Source organism: Aethalodelphis obliquidens, unplaced genomic scaffold (assembly GCF_003676395.1).
Source record: "Aethalodelphis obliquidens isolate GAN/ISIS:26980383/991018 unplaced genomic scaffold, ASM367639v1 scaffold83, whole genome shotgun sequence".
Taxonomy (NCBI): Eukaryota; Metazoa; Chordata; class Mammalia; order Artiodactyla; family Delphinidae; genus Aethalodelphis; species Aethalodelphis obliquidens.
The window spans coordinates 6,772,454-6,788,550 of NW_020838027.1; the positions used below are offsets into that span (position 1 = coordinate 6,772,454).

Here is a 16,097-nt window from a genome sequence, read left to right on the forward strand (position 1 = left end):
AATAATTATTAAAATTAATTATTCTTGTTTCCTATGTTTTTCTTTTAAAAATTTTAATGCGGCCACTCAGAAAACTTAATATTACATAAATGACTCAGATTGAATGTTTATTGGCAGCGACGCCATACAGGATATTTTGTCCTTTGGCTGCTAAATTCAGTTGCTGTGGTAACTAAAGGGGCCTCTAGGCTCAGGGTTTCCTGGAAGATTGGGAGAGAGGGGGAGGGGAGGAATGACCTCAGGGAAGGTTTTTTTGGTTGTCACGTTTCACTCATCGCCAGTTCTCTCAGCTAACAATGAGATTCAGAAAGTATCCTCATTTAGTGGTTTCGTTTTGTAATGTATAAAAATACCGAATCAGTATGTTGTGCACCTAAAACTAATATGATAATGTAAGTCAGTTATACTTCAGTTTTTTTTAAAAATCCTCATTTCAGGAAAGACCACACGATGTGGTCTGTTTCAGGTCCAGTACTACCAGTTTGAATTCCAGGCTCCCAACCAAAACCCCAAGGGAAGGTGCACTTTCTTCAGTGGCTCCTCTCGCATAATTCTACCTCTTTACCGGCTTGTCGCACCCCACCCGCCCTTCCCCTGCAGGGCCTGCTAGGCTACAGATTAACAGGCATTAGGAATTTGACTACTGATGTTTCCCCCCAGCAAAGCCACCCAGCTCTACCTACGACGAACTCGTCCTCCTTCGTTAACTCTCACACGGGAGCACTTCTCTCTCCTTTTATTTTCCTTCATCTTCCTGTGCTCACAGTTTTCTTACCTGTCTTTCCTACTCAATCTTGCTCGCTTTGCTTGTATGGCTTAGAAATCAGATATTTATCTCACCCTTTTCTTTCAAGAAATTCACAGCCCAGAAGGAATAGGATATTGCTAATTAACTCCAGTTGTGTAAGAATCAGTTGGCCTCGTCCCTTTTTAATGTTTTAAGTGGCAGAAGGGAAGCACCATAAATTCCTTGAGGGCCAGGACTTTTGTGTCCCATATACTGATGAATCCGTCTGATGGGTAGTATGTGCTCCGCAAATACCTGTTGAACGGAATTTGATCATTTCCCTCTCTCTAGGTACTGTAAACCCGAGACTAGAGGCAAAATACTGCAGAATGGGTAGAATTCAGAATGGGTGGGGCGTTGGTGAATGCCGTATTTTCAGGAGTTTGGATTGTGTCCCATGGGCAGCGGATTCTCTCCTTTCTGCTGCCCAGGAGAGTTGGTTTGGCTCCTAGACACTCAGGTTTTCTCCCAGGAGACAGTATGCTCATCAGAGGACAAGTAGAGCCAAAAATTCTTCCAATTCTTCCTTCACTCGCTTTCCTTCTCTCAGACTGTCCTTCCCTCCCCTTCAAGATTGTAGACACAGCCTACAATCAAAGAGCAGCTGATAAATTCATAGGATTAGGAATAGTTTCAGTTTACACTCCGTCAACCAACGTTAACTCTCATATAGTAGCACCCACTCGACTTTCCTTATATAGATAGCGCTTATCCTCATCTCTTTACGGATTGATTCAGTTCTGAGCACTTGCGAGAGCAAAAAATAAAGTGTATCTGCCCTCCCTCCAGGCTTTTCTGGTAGCATTTTTGTCTGTGAAACTAAGAGGCTGTAGCTGCTCTTAGAAGAGGAAAGGAGGACGAGCTTCGAAAAAAAAAAAAAAAAAAACACGGGGGAGGGGGGGGGGGGGATGTGGTTTTAAAGAGATGGGGGGGTGTGGTCTAGGGTGGGGGCAGAGCTTGAGGTCACAAAATTCCGGGAGGTCCGAAGATCACTGGGGGCGGGGGCGGGGTGGGGCTGGGGGCTTGTCGCCCAGGCTCCGCCCTTTGCGGAGCTTATAAGTAGGTGCCCATCCTAAGGGTGCGTGAGGAGACGTTGGAGCGGTACCGAGGACCTGCCTGAAAACTTGCTGCTGAGAAGGACATTTTGGAGGTTTTGTTGGCTGGAAGAGGGGTCTCTGGAATCCCACTTCCAGATCTTTATTGAAGATTGAAAGGAATTAATTTAGGGCCATGGGGACAGCGAAGGTAAGAACGATACAGTTACTGGTTTTTGCTTGTTTGGGGTACGCTCCGAAAGGCAAGCCTTAATGGTGATGGCTGTGCTCTCTTCCTAGCCATCTTAGAGCCTTTCCATTTCTTCCCCAGCCTGCAGTGCCACAGTTCCACCAGTTCTCTTTGGATGTCATTTCCTATAAAGGATTTATCCCTGTTTGATTCACCTTCCTGTGGTAGGGAAAGTCACCTGGAGAAGTTGTGTTTGTTTCTCTTTTTTTTTTTTTTTCTTTAATACAATTACAGGCTACTGAGAATGTGAGGATGAAACCGGTTGAGTGTTCAGGGGATCAGGGGCTGCTTGGTTGTGTTGATTACGAGTGTGGGTCTGAGAACCAGCAAGAGGATTTCTCTGGACGCCTTAGACCTTGAAAGGACCTGAGATTTGTTTTGGGGCCTGGGTCGGTGTCCAGCCATCTGTTCTATGACCTATGGGATTCCCTGGATACTAAGGAGAGAGAATTCCAGTTGTCCTTCCTGTTGTGGTCGATTGTGAGTGCACGATATTTTAATGTATTATTGTGTTATGGATGCAGTATTTGTAGGGAGAAAGGTATTTTCATTCACTAAGGTAACTTACTTGAAAATAAAATAAGAGAAGGGATGAAAAAGTGGGAAGGCCCTCAAGAATAGTAAATGATGAGAGAAAAAGAAGAGGTTTTTACTAAAAGGAGAGGATTAAACAGAACGCGGTGCCCTGGCGGGGCTTCAGGGGTACTAGATGCCTGGGAGGCAAGGTCAATTTGGGGAACTGAAACTCCTGGCCTGCCACTGTCTGACCTGAGAGGGAAGGAGTTTAAGGTGAGGAGGGGTTGGGGTTCTCAGGCGTAAAAAGTGAGCTACCTTGAGGTGGAAAGTAAGATCACGCCCACTGGAATTATTCCCAGCAAGGTGAGTGATGACTGGGTGGATTACTGCACAGCCCCTAACAAAATGTCTCCATCTGGGGTTGGGCGTGAGCTTGTGCTCGCCCCCTGGTGGGTGGGTGGGGGATAACAGTACATTATTAAGTGAACGGGAAGAATTTCAGATGGGACCAAGGATACAGTAGGTTGATCCTGTAGATTACGTGATGCAGTTAAGACCAGCCTGGTGATGACGACACACCACCAGTACTCGGGCTTCTGTGGAATCTGGGGTACGGGTGAGCATACGCTGGATCTAGCTGTTTCCAGAGTCAATTGTTCTTAGCAATCCTAAGGCATTTTACTGTGCCCTCACAATTTTTTCTATTCCTGAGCACAGTTCTATGCTTGCTCTTACCTGGGGCTGTTTTCTGAATGCTTCCAAACCGACTAACCCAGTTATCTTAACTTCTCCCTTTTCTCAAATTCTCTTGCCACTTTCCCCAAGTTTACTCTGCATGCTCACCCATGTATTTCCAGATAAGCTCTTCAGTTCTTTCGTGTTCCTCATTCATTACCTAAATCGTTAAGTTTTTGTTGTTTTCATACCGCTCACAGGCTGAGTTCTTCTGATATATACATCTTCTTAATAAGAGGCAACCATCCATCAAGAGTTTTGACTGTTTCTTCTCTCCTCCCTCCCCCCCTCCAGGTCACCGCCCCTCTGATCTTTGCCATCACGATTGCTACAATAGGCTCTTTCCAGTTTGGCTACAACACTGGAGTCATCAATGCTCCTGAGGAGGTGAGTGCCAGGCAGCTAGAGTTTGGAATAGGATAATTATTCCTTTAGGTAGTGTTTCCAGAATTAACAAGTTTAGACACACTTGGTAGGTAGCTTGGCTAAGACCTAGAGGGGGAATGACATTGGTGGGGGTCTATTTGAATCATTGATCAAGGCAAAAGGCTCAGGGGCTCCCTGTACCCTGGACTGTACCCATTCTTCCTCTCACCCTACGGTGACACACTTCCTTTATTATCTCTTAGGGGTTAGTTACAAAGTCTCAGGGTGGGAGGGTGGCTGGGATAGTCACCAAACAAGAGTACATCAGTACTACTACCTACTGGAATTTTCAGGACAAATAAAAAATTATTCTTTTCAGAGCCGGTAACATTAACTCCAGTGTTACCTGTCTCATCCATTGCCATCTATTTATTCCCTTGATCCGCTACCTAGAAAGTAACTGTAATGCTGTTCTCGTAGGGAGGGGAAGATCCCCAATGTTTGTTTCTTTTCTCTTCCAGTTGTAACCGTCTCTTCTCCCACCAACCATTTTAATTTGCAGATCATAAAGGACTATCTCAATTACACTTTGCAAGAGAGGTTCAAAAACCCTCCCTCTGAGGTGGTACTCACGTCCCTGTGGTCCTTGTCTGTGGCCATCTTCTCCGTTGGTGGTATGGTTGGCTCCTTTTCTGTTGGACTCTTTGTCAACCGGTTTGGCAGGTATTAATACTTTTTTTTTTTTTTTTGGCTGAGTTGGGTTTTGGCTGCTGCACGCAGACTTTCTCTAGTTGTGGTGAGCGAGGACTACTCTTCGTTGCTGTGCGCGCGCTTCTCACTGCAGTGGCTTCTTTTGTTGCGGAGCTCAGGCTCTAGGTGCGTGGGCTTCAGTAGCTGTGACGTGCGGGCTTCAGTAGTTGTGGTGCACGGGCTTAGCTGCTCCGTGGCATGTGGAATCCTGCCAGACCAGGGCTTGAACCTGTGCTCCCTGCATTGGCAGGCGGATTCTTAACCACTGCGCCACCAGGGAAGTCCCAGTTTGGCAGGTCTTGATCAGAAGCTGGGCAAGGAAGGGGTCTATACTGGTTGCATTGAGGACAAGAATTGAGGCTTAGAGCAGGGAGGTGAAGATGCATTTGAATGAGAGAACCTCAAATTCCCATCAAGGGAAAACTAGTCCCACAGATTGCTGGGCTCCAACCCAGATTCAGGCCTAATAATTACTCTGGGGTAGGGTGGGATAATTTTAATTTCTAGCAAATTTCTAGCTGATGCTGTTAGTTTGTGGACCACTTTGAGAACAACTGGCCTTAAAGTGCTTGCTAAAATTCTAGCCTACAGCTAGGACGTAGAGGGGAGAATCTTAAACAAATTCTTTAGGTGAGTGTTATGCATACTGAGGTGTAAGAACCATTGATCTTGATTATCCCAACCAGATATGTTCTGATACTAGAAAGTGGAAAAATTAGACCAAAAGATATGTGAGCCTGGAGAAGAGTAGAATGATTAGGAAAGAAGGGGGGGATCAGGTCTGTTTTGCTAACTTCACTTGTTTTTGTTTAATCTTTCAGGCGCAATTCAATGCTTATTGTCAACCTGTTGGCCATCGCTGGTGGCTGCCTTATGGGGTTCTGCAAAATAGCGGAGTCATTTGAAATGCTGATCCTGGGCCGACTGGTTATTGGCCTCTTCTGTGGACTCTGCACAGGATTCGTGCCCATGTACATTGGAGAGATATCTCCCACGGCCCTGCGGGGGGCCTTTGGCACTCTCAACCAGCTGGGCATCGTTATTGGGATTCTGGTGGCCCAGGTACTCTAGAACTTACTGAGTGTTAGTTTCACAACTCATTAAATGAATTTACATAGAGAAGACAGTCAAGAGAATGTCTGGCACAGAGAACTGTCTTCAATATCCTATGATAAACCATAATGGAAAAGAATATATATTTCTTTAAATATATATATATATATATGCATAACCGAATCACTGTGCTGTACAGCGGTAATTAACACAACATTGTAAATCAACTATACTTCAATTGAAAAAAAGAACGTCTGGCACACATTCAACTATATATGTTTCAGACATTAATTAATATTACTATAGTTCACAGACAGCTAAGGAAGCAGGCAGGGTAGAAAAAGTAGAAGAGACTATCTTTTCCCGTGATGAAAGAACAGATGATCTTCTGAACATTTTTTTAAAATCAACTTGTAGCCTGTACAGTATGGAATTTATAGTATTGTCTTTGTCTGGTTTCTAGATCTTTGGTCTAAAAAACATCTTGGGGACTAAAGAGCTCTGGCCGCTGCTCTTGGGCTTCACCATCATCCCAGCCATCCTCCAATGTGCTGCCCTTCCATTTTGCCCTGAAAGTCCTAGATTCTTGCTCATTAACAGAAAGGAAGAGGAGAGCGCTAAGGAGAGTGAGTACCCTTCACACCTTCACTGTAGGAACCTTAGGCTTTTGGTTTGTTTTAGGATGAGGACATTAGATCTGGTTTTCGTCATCTTTCCCTGTCTGATTATGCTTAAGTCAGAAACTTGCAGCCCCTGAAGGATGGGGTGAGAAGGCGAGTTAAAGCCAGATGCTGGTTGAGCCGCCAGATGCAGGGCTCATCTGGGCGGCTTCTTCCCATCCGTCTCATGGGGAAAAAGAATTCGGGACAGCGCCTTACCATTAACCTTTCCTCTTCATGCTTTTCACCAGTTCTCCAGCGATTGTGGGGCACCCAGGATGTGGCTCAGGACATCCAGGAGATGAAAGATGAGAGTATAAGGATGGCACAGGAAAAAAAAGTCACTGTGGTGGAACTCTTCCGAGCCCCCAGCTACCGACAGCCCATCCTCATCTCCATCATGCTCCAGCTCTCTCAGCAGCTCTCGGGGATCAACGCTGTGAGTGCCCACTTGTCTGTCAAACGTGTCCTACAATATTCCACTTAAAACACCTGACCAGAGGTGAATAGCATTGGTTGCTCACCTTCTTTTATATCCAGGGGTCCCTCACAATACTTGCCACAGAGCAGCCTCTCAAAACATGCTCTTTACCCAGGTTTCCATTTCGTTTTTTTTTTTTAATTTTTTCATTTTTATTTGTTTATTTTTAAATTTTTTTGGTTGGATCTTAGTTCCCCAACCAGGGATCAAACCCATGCCCCTTGTAGTGGAAGCATGGAGCCCTAACCACTGGACTGCCAGGGAATTCCTATTTCTTAAAATTATCTATAGTACATGTTTTCCATGTGGAAAGATGAGAGAATCAGCTAAAAGTTTGTCACCCTTAGCCTTGGAACTTATAGTTAACGTTTGTCCTCTTCCAGATTTTGTTTTTAATATACAGAGTATCACAATTTGTCAATTTTTATTAATCCTCTTTCTTTGACCACTCATTTTAAAAATTTTCAGTCCTCTTTAACTCTGATCTGTCTTATTACATGATGTTATCAGTGATAACGTAAGCCATATAATCAAAGCAGATCTGAGAGTTGATATACCTTGGGTTTTTTCCCAGGACTGTACAATTTAAAATCAGTGTAAAGCCCTGGGGAGCAATTAGGAGGTGTGTGGGCACACAGGCAACCTCAGAGTGAGCTGGGCTTATCATTCTCTATATTTTTTACAACTTAGAATAGTGACTATGATAGTTAAGTGTGAGGCAAAATGCAAGCTAGCAGTGGGCAGGTAGCCATTGTGTTCTATGCAAAAATCAGCTTCTGCTCTTGAGTTTTGGTTGTGGGCAGAGAGGGTATTCCTACACCTGTCCTTCTGCAGATAAAATATTTGGATATGAAGAACACCCACCCCTGTCCCCCTTCTAAGTACTGGTTCACGCCCTGAGGGTTTCCCATCGTAATGTGATCAGTGTGATCAAATCGTTTTGTGACAAAGCGTTTTGCAAAACACATGATAACTCAAAATACAAAGTCTGTCCTTAGCCTTTTCTGCCTAACGCACCACAAGGATACTTGTGTTTGAAATCGCAGTGCATCTCCTGAGGACTCAGAGGCTGTCATATCAGACCTTGGGAGGAAAGATAGTTTGAAAAATCCTCTCAGGTGGTTTTGATGGATATCAATCTCCAATTTCCACATTTGAAAAACCACTGTAATTCAAATATACTCTCAAGACTTTCCAGAACAGCGAGGCTGGGACTGGAAAGGTGAGGTGAGGTGTCCAGATACAAGACGTGTCCTGAGAAGGACCGCCTTCTTCAATTCTATACCCCAGGCGCCTGCTTGCCTCCCCCGAGTCGAAGCCCTGCAAAACAGGATCAGAAAAAGACCACCCCGGGAAAGTTACAAATGATAGATGAGTGCTCTGCTGGTAGGACCTACCCATCGCCCAGCCCCTATCTCCGCCCTTTCAGGAAATGGTGTGTGAAAGTCAGTTTTCCAACCTACCTTTGAACAAAGGATGTTTTCTAATTTCCCTTAAAGGCAGAGGGGGTAAGAGGCTGGATAGTGTTTACCCAGCAGAGTAAACTGCCTTCAGGTAAGATGATGTGGCCTAGCTCCATGGCGCCAGGCAGCAAGATTTTACTGTAAGAAGTTTGCTTGAGATGAGCATATAACGTGTTAGGTTTTTGACATGTGAGCTTTTATATAAGGAAGAGAATTGGCATAGCTGTTCATCTCTGGTTTTAACTGTTCAAACGTCTTTCCTCACAAGCTTTATATTATTAAATATTCTTCGATTTTTTTTTTTTTTTTTTTAATTCCATGCTTCTCTCCTAGAGCAGCAGTTTTCAATGAGGATGACACCCCATATCTCAGTTTCCAAGAGCTCAGCCTGAATCTTATTTTGGAAAATATACATAGTTTCTATCTTAGGTTGTAGGGATTTGACGACTTGTTTCTGGAGACGGTCACTCCCATTGTCGAAGCATATGTTCATCAAAAAGTCTGATGAATACTGGCTGCTACGAGGGCAGGTACTCTGGGTGAAATCATAAACCCCTAAACCAAACCTGAGGGACTGAGCCATCTAGATCCTGTTCCCTTGTTATCTTGAGGTCTGAGACCAGTGTTTTGACATCTCTTTAGCTGTGGTAGTTGCAGCAGCCCTACGTATTAGCACAGTGGTGAGCAAATAATAAAAATAGTATACATTAAATTGTAGTTTATTTAATAGTGTCTATTCAATTAAAATAATAGCTGGTGTTAGTTTGTAAAACACTTGCAAAGACCTAGTCCCTGGAATTCCAGCCCAAGTTCTGCTTCTAAATCACGATCAGGCTGAGGTTACTCTTCAGTTTCTTCACTATCAAGTGGAGACATCAATGCCTGTCATTGTTGGTCGGGGTGGGAGTTGGAGTAAGTCTATTGGAAAAGTGTAATTGAAAAACTTAAAGGGACTTAAGCCTTTATATGTAAGTTACTAAAGTAAACTTAAGGAAGAGGCTAAATGGAGCAGTAAGAAGAAGCATAGTTAGAAGGAAAAAAAAGTGGAAATAAGTAGCTAGAATTGAAGACGACTGAAGAAGAGAATAGAGATAAGATAACAGAAGATCATTGTTTGCGGAAAAGATACCGTGATTGAACAAAATCCCTGGGAAGTACTCCTTAACTTCTGGGACTTTTCTGAGTTGATTTTTTGGAGGGTTCCATGTAACTGCTATGCACAATTGTATTTCACAGTTGCATCTTTTGTTCCCTGTTAGGTGTTCTATTACTCGACAGGAATCTTCCAAGATGCAGGTGTCAAGGAGCCGATCTACGCCACTATTGGTGCAGGCGTGGTTAATACCATCTTCACTGTGGTTTCTGTAAGTTGGATGTTTTGATCATTGTTGAGGTGGAAGAAGAATTCTTGCTACACACGTTCAAGGATGGGTTGCATGTCCTTCCACACCCCCCTTCCGTCATTTAGTTAAACTTTTTCTCCTTTAATTCCTTTTGGGGGAAAAGGGCTATTGAATGGGTAATGGGTAAGACAGTCTTCACTCTTCAAACACATAGGGAATGGATGGGCAAGAGGAAGTATAGAGGGGATTCTGTTGGGTGCTTTTAACTTGACGCTGGAAGAGAGCAAGTGTAACTATAGCAGGTAGCCTGCTGTTCGTCAGGCAGGTTCCAGAGCTCATATAGTTGTTTTCATGAAAGGGAATGCAGATATTTCTTTTTTATTCTTTTAGGTGTTCCTGGTAGAAAAGGCAGGGAGGAGGACGCTACACCTGATAGGCCTCGGAGGGATGGCTTTTTGTTCCGTCCTCATGACGATTTCTTTGTTATTAAAGGTGAGTCTTCTTTGCGAAGGAAGGGGGTGGGAAGGGGGTGGTGCGGAAAGGTGAGGGGGTGGGTAGTTGAGGTTTGGAGATCATACAAATGACATTTGGGAGAGGCAACATGCCCAGAGTTTTAAGACAAGTGGATTAGCAGAGATAGATGATTAAATTGCTATAATCCCTATATCTATATAACATATAGTTTGTAAAATACATTATCTCATCTAATTCTTAAAGAAACCTTGAGGTCATTATTCCCCTTTTACAGCTCATAAGATGGTCTCAGTGCAGAATGACACTTGTGATCACACTGCTAGGTTTCAAAGACCCGAGGCTTCTAGGACTTCCCTGGCGGTCCAGTGGTTAAGACTCTGCACTCTCAGTGCAGGGGGCACGGGTTCAATCCCTGGTGGGGGAACTAAGATACCCCATGCCGTATGGTGAGACCAAAACAAAAAAAGAAGAAAGAAACAAGGACCTAAGGCTTCTAGGTCCAGTAACTCCTTTATACCGCGGGACGGAAGGAACTTTTCATTATCAGTCAGTGCTCATCTCTGGGGAGCTGGATGCTGCCTGGGGCCTGCTTTCTCTGATACTAACTTTCCTTTGTTCCCTTCTCGTAGGATAATTACGGTTGGATGAGCTTTATCTGTATTGGGGCCATCTTACTCTTCGTGGCCTTCTTTGAAATTGGCCCAGGCCCCATCCCCTGGTTTATTGTGGCTGAACTCTTCAGCCAGGGACCCCGCCCGGCTGCCATGGCAGTGGCTGGCTGTTCCAACTGGACCTCCAACTTCTTGGTTGGACTGCTCTTCCCCTCAGCTGCAGTAAGTAACCTAAAACTCACCCAGCCCATCTCGAGACCAGCGAATACATAGTTCTGCCTAGAAACAGAATGGTAATAATAAGCCTTAGGATTCCAAACCAGTATTTAAAATCCATCATCTGGCTTAGCCTTAATGGCTTTATGATGTTGATGATGAGGTGGGTCCTATTATAAGATGGCCTAGAGCTGATTTGTTAAGTAAAGGAACCAGCCGTGGACATCTAGAAGGCATTCCCAGTTCCCATGAGTCTTTCAGAAACCCAGATCTTAAAACTCATAATCAGAAGGCCTAAAATAACTCAATAGGTATTTGGAAACGGCTAACTTCAATGACTCGGAAAAGGAATGACAAAAAATTGCAGAGAAATATAGTAAGCTACCAATGAAATCATAAACAAGTCTCTGAAGAAACCTTACTGTCTTCATGAAGTCTTAGAAGGGTTATGGCTTCAGGCCCATTGGAAATAACGATTGCGAGGGAAACTGGAGTTTATCAGCAACCAGATTTTGACACCGACTCTCCTTGTTTTGTGGCCTTTCCCTAGTTCTATTTAGGACCCTACGTTTTCATTATCTTCACGGGTTTCCTTGTCATCTTCTGGGTCTTCACCTTCTTCAAAGTCCCTGAGACTCGTGGCAGGACTTTTGAGGAAATTACACGAGCCTTTGAAGGGCCGGTGCCGGCGGGTAACCGAGGTGAGAAAGGTCCCATCGTGGAGATGAACAGCATCCAGCCCACGAAGGACACCAACGTCTAAGCAGTGCCTCCTTCCCACCTCCCTCCTGTCATGAAAAAGCAACCTCTCCCTAAGCAGGGGAGAGACCTCATCAGGTTGTAACCCAGGACCGTTTCTGAATGCTGCTACTCAATTCTTTTCTCATCCCACACACCCTTGGGCGCTCAGAGGATCCCAATGCTGGGGTTAGTTGTTATCTTCAAAGGCTTTTAAAATTTTAATTTCTTGGACAATCTCTTCTGTTCAGGAGAGACCAAGGGAACCTGCCTTCATTTCAGGAGGGATTGGCTGCTTGGCATATGACAACTCTGCCAGCTCCTGCTCCCTTAGGCTCTACTATTGCCTCTCGAGGGCATCTAGGGGAGTGGGCATGAGGCTGCAGTTCCTCCGACCTCGACTTACCAGGAAGCAGATACACGTAAGAATGTGGAGGGCAGAGAGGGATTCCATAAGACCGTCTTCCTCACTTCCATACGGCTCTGCAGAGCAAACTAACTTGAGTTTTATTTATTTGATCTTCTGGTTTTATTGCATAAATATTTATTTTTGTAAGTATAAAGTAATTTTACCAAATAATAAAAGCATGAGGAAATTGAGGTTAGAGGGAGGTGCTTAAAGAGGTTATGGGGGAAAAAAAAAAAAGAGGTTATGGGGTGGAAGATTTAATACCGAAGAGGTTAGGGTGCAATAAGAAGGGACAAATTCAGGGAGAAATGTGATGCATTGTTGGAGGGTGTATGACGTGGTGCGTGAGGTTTGCACGTTGCCTCTTAACAATTTCTGTCCTTCAGGTGAAAACTCAAATCTCAGAAAAGTCATGTGCCTGTATGAAGAAGCTATTAGTTCCTTTGGAACTTTTTCCTTTGTTTAAGATTATATGTAGTATTACTTGAAATCTAGGATTATCACTAAGATGGGCATTGTAGTTAATGGTAGTTGATGGGTTCTAATTTTGGATGGAGTCCAGAGAAGGGATGGTTATTTCTAGAAATCCTCTCTCCCCTCACTGGACCAAACGGCTTCTTTGTAGTGAACTCACTTTTTTTTTTTTTTAATACTCCTATCATCTGGTGGGAGAGCCTTCCAAATGAACAAGCCAAAATATTGGTTCTTGGTAGAGGTTTGTTATTTCTTCAGTTTGTTCTTTAGAAGATTTTAGATGTTGATTTTTATTTTGTTTTAAGCCATAGCTTTAAAAGAATTCAGAGATGTGCATAGCTACCTTGGAATTTGTAACCTCAGCTCTGGGAGAGGATTTTTCCAGAAAGATTATTATCCAGTTGAAGTATGTTGTTACATTAGGGTCATCTCATGCTCATTTATGTCTGTTACCATGTCAAGTTACCCTTGTTACCATGTTACCATAGTATTATGTCAAGTGTCCTTCCAGGGACTTGAACCTTCCCACAGACCACACTTGACAGTATGCGTGGATGTGCAGTGGAGCCCACACTTGAGCGTGAGTGTATGTGCACTGTCACCTTGCTCTGGGTGGAAGTAGTTTATGGGTAACTTGTTTCCTCTATGTTCCTAAGGCCCCCTTTTGGATAGAATGTCGATAGCACTGCCTCTGCTGGGTAGAATTAGAATCTATGGTTTTCTTTCAAACTTTAGAGTTCAGTCTTACCTGGCTGCCTTTCCTTTTTGGAGAGGAAGGGGAGAACTCCCTAAATTTTGAGACTGAGAGTGGAGGACTCACTCCATGCTCCGGGACTCGGTGCCTCTGGGGGGTGCTGGAGGGGAGTCACAGGGGAGAGGGAGGCATTCCTTGAAGGCAGTAAGAAACAAACTGAAGCTTCTAAATTCGGGGCGGTTCAGAGAGTTAGGTGAGATGGAGGGGTCTACACTTGCCAGAGGCCATGGACACCTCCACGCCCATCCAGTTACCCAGTATTTTTAGAAATGGAGATTGGGCCCTTCTTCCCTTTTTCATATGTTGCTTGATCTCCCTCTCCCTCTTTGGTGCTTACATATTTCAGGCCCCTTAGCCAAACCCTTGCCTGTTGCCAGGATTTTGGTTCTAAGTTCTCACCATTCCCTCTGGTCCTTGAGCCTTTGGATAAAAACTCACAGAGCCGTGGGGTGGGGCTCTGCTGGAACGGCTGAGTTTCCTCTAACTGCACCTCCACTCTGGCTCCTCAGAACCAGTGGCTCGGCAGTCATGCAGTGTGGAGGTCTTCCCATTTCTCAGTGACCAGATTGTGAATAATTTCCAAACGGATTTTCTATTATTGTTACTATGGTTCTTTGTTTTGAAATAAAAATTCTGAATGTATATATAACATCACAGGCTTGGCTTTTTTGTTTTGTTTCGGTCCTTCCTGTGACAACAAAATCAGCTTTAATCCCAATGTGGCCACCCAGTACCTGTTGTAACCTTAAGTAAGTTTCTTCTACGAGAGTCTCGTACAAATGAAAATAGCAATACTTGTTTATTATGCAGATGAAATGGAAAAGCCTTAGCGCATTGCCTTGCATACTTAATAAATTATGTTGCTTGCTTTCCCCAGTGAGAATTCTTCTGATTTTTCTCTTATGCTCCTACCTATTTCCTTTCTCCTCCAGTCTTCAATCTCTAAAATTCATCCTACACTGATGTCAGGGCATCCATATGACATATACATATACATTTAAATCACTGTCCTGCTTAAAAATTCTTCAATAGCTTCCAGTCGACTACAGGAAAAACAGTCCCCTGGCTTAACAACCCCTCCAGGGGCAAGGTTCCTGCTACCTTTCGTTTCGATTCACCATTTCTTTCTTTTTTTGTTTAATTTTTATTTTATATTGGAGTATTGTTGATTAACAGTGTTGTGTTAGTTTCAGGTGTACAGTAAAGTGATTCAGTTATACATATGTATTCTCTCTCTATATATATATATCCCCATTCTTTTTCAGATTAGGTATCGCAGAATATTGAGTAGAGCTCCCTGTGCTCAACGGTAGGTCCTTGTTGATTATCTATTTTATATACAGTAGTGTGTGTATGTTCATCCCAAGCTCGTCATTTGTCCCCCTCCCCGCCACCTTTCCCTTTTGGTAACCATAAATTTGTTTTCGAAGTCTGTGAGTCTGTTTCTGTTTTGTAAATAAGAGTGCTATGAGTTATAAAAAATAAAAATAAAATTAGTTATAAATAAATAATTAGAAAACAGAAAATAACGCCTCATACCCACTACAGGCACTCCACACCTCCATGCTTTCCTTTCATGTAGTTCTGACACTCCCTTCCCTAGTTTCCATTCATTTACTACAGATATCTCTACTAGCCCAGGCAGGAGCTCCATAAAGGCTTCTTTACCCCCAACATAGTCCTTACACTGTGGTACTCTGTGTGTTAGAGGGGATGAAAGGATGAAACACCCTGGCTATCCTGAAAGAGCCCCAGTGAGTGCACCGTATTCCCCAAAATTGTGGTTGCCTTGGCTCCCTTTTTCCACCTTTGCTTCCTTATAATTCATTCTTCACATGATCAGAGTGATCTTTTAAAATCAGATCATGTCACTCGCTGCCCAAAGCCTTCCAGTTCCACTTAAAATAGTATCCAGGGGATGGTATCTAGAGGCATGCAGAATGGCCCAGCGTTTGAGGTACGTCCTAGACTGTCCTACAACAGCCTCTAACAAAACTAGGCCATCTGGAACCCCAAAACCTACATATAGTGTGTGCCCAGGCTGACTTTGAGGGGCTCGTGCTGTGAGACCTAAACTTTTTATAAGGTCGTCTAAAATGAAAAAGCATGTCAGGGGCTTCCCTTGTGGTGCAGTGGTTGGGAATCCGCCTGCCAGTGCAGGGGACAGGGGTTCGAGCCCTGGTCCGGGAAGATCCCGCATGCCGCGGAGCAGCTAAGCCCGTGTGCCACAACTACTGAAGGCTGCGCGCCTAGAGCCTGTGCTGTGCAACGGGAGAGGCCACTGCAATGAGAAGCCCGTGCACCACTACAAGGAGTAGCCCCCGCTCGCCACAACTAGAGAAAGCCCCTGCGCAGCAACAAAGACCCAACGCAGCCATAAATAAATAAATAAATAAGCATGTCAGCAGGACCTATGGTGGGTCCATGGGAGGTAAATGTGTCCATGACAGGATCAAGCATGCTTTCCTTATTGAGGAGCAGAAAATCAAGAGTGTTGAAGGCAAAAGAACAGAGAGAGCTGAATTTTAAAAAGGAGATTTTTTTGTTGTTAGGGGTGGAATTCCCCGGTGGTCTAGCTGTTAGGATTTGGCGCTTTCATTGCAGAGGCCTGGGTTTGATTCCTGGTTGGGGAACTGAGATCCCACCAGCCACACGGTGCGGCAAAAAAATAAAAATAAGTAAATAAATGAAATAAAAATGGAGATTTTTGAGTAACAAAAAAGCAAAAAAAAAAATAGTACCCAGACTTCTTTGCTGTGGCCTATAAACTGGGTGACCATATGGCCTAGTTTACTCTTATGACCCTGGTGTAGCTTTTTGTATCTGCTTGCATTCATTCTCATAACTGTCCTGACACTAAATTCTGCTTTCCTTGCCTAAAGGGTTTGCTGCTTCAAAGGATTTGCTCTTGTTACTTTCTTTGCTCACTGAAGTTTAGCCCCACTGGTCTTTCTAGTTCTCATGTACATCAAGTTCATGATCAC

At 43.9% G+C, this 16,097-nt stretch overlaps 1 protein-coding gene across 2 annotated transcripts; it reads left to right on the plus strand.

Annotated features, from left to right (window-relative positions):
- Positions 1 to 1,872: 1,872 nt before the first annotated feature.
- On the plus strand, positions 1,873 to 13,767 carry LOC113612914 (solute carrier family 2, facilitated glucose transporter member 3). Of its 2 annotated transcripts, XM_027093195.1 has the most exons (11): positions 1,873 to 2,032; positions 2,153 to 2,235; positions 3,617 to 3,709; positions 4,251 to 4,411; positions 5,260 to 5,500; positions 5,955 to 6,117; positions 6,402 to 6,589; positions 9,354 to 9,458; positions 9,828 to 9,929; positions 10,541 to 10,744; positions 11,289 to 13,767. In XM_027093195.1, the coding sequence occupies exons 4-11, from the start codon at positions 4,365 to 4,367 to the stop codon at positions 11,499 to 11,501; spliced, it is 1,263 nt and encodes a 420-aa protein (XP_026948996.1). In that variant the 5' UTR covers positions 1,873 to 2,032; positions 2,153 to 2,235; positions 3,617 to 3,709; positions 4,251 to 4,364; the 3' UTR covers positions 11,502 to 13,767. The 2 variants fall into 2 exon arrangements, with proteins under 2 accessions (XP_026948996.1, XP_026948995.1); XM_027093194.1 differs by lacking the exon at positions 2,153 to 2,235 and having other exon boundaries at positions 1,874 to 2,032.
- The last annotated feature ends 2,330 nt before the right edge of the window (positions 13,768 to 16,097 follow it).

What these genes read in the sequence shown, in the direction of transcription:
- LOC113612914 (XM_027093194.1), top strand. An exon ending in AGCTCTCGGGGATCAACGCT is followed by an intron (nt 6,590 to 9,353) that starts GTGAGTGCCCAC and finishes GTTCCCTGTTAG; the next exon opens with GTGTTCTATTACTCGACAGG. An exon ending in CCATCTTCACTGTGGTTTCT is followed by an intron (nt 9,459 to 9,827) that starts GTAAGTTGGATG and finishes TTATTCTTTTAG; the next exon opens with GTGTTCCTGGTAGAAAAGGC.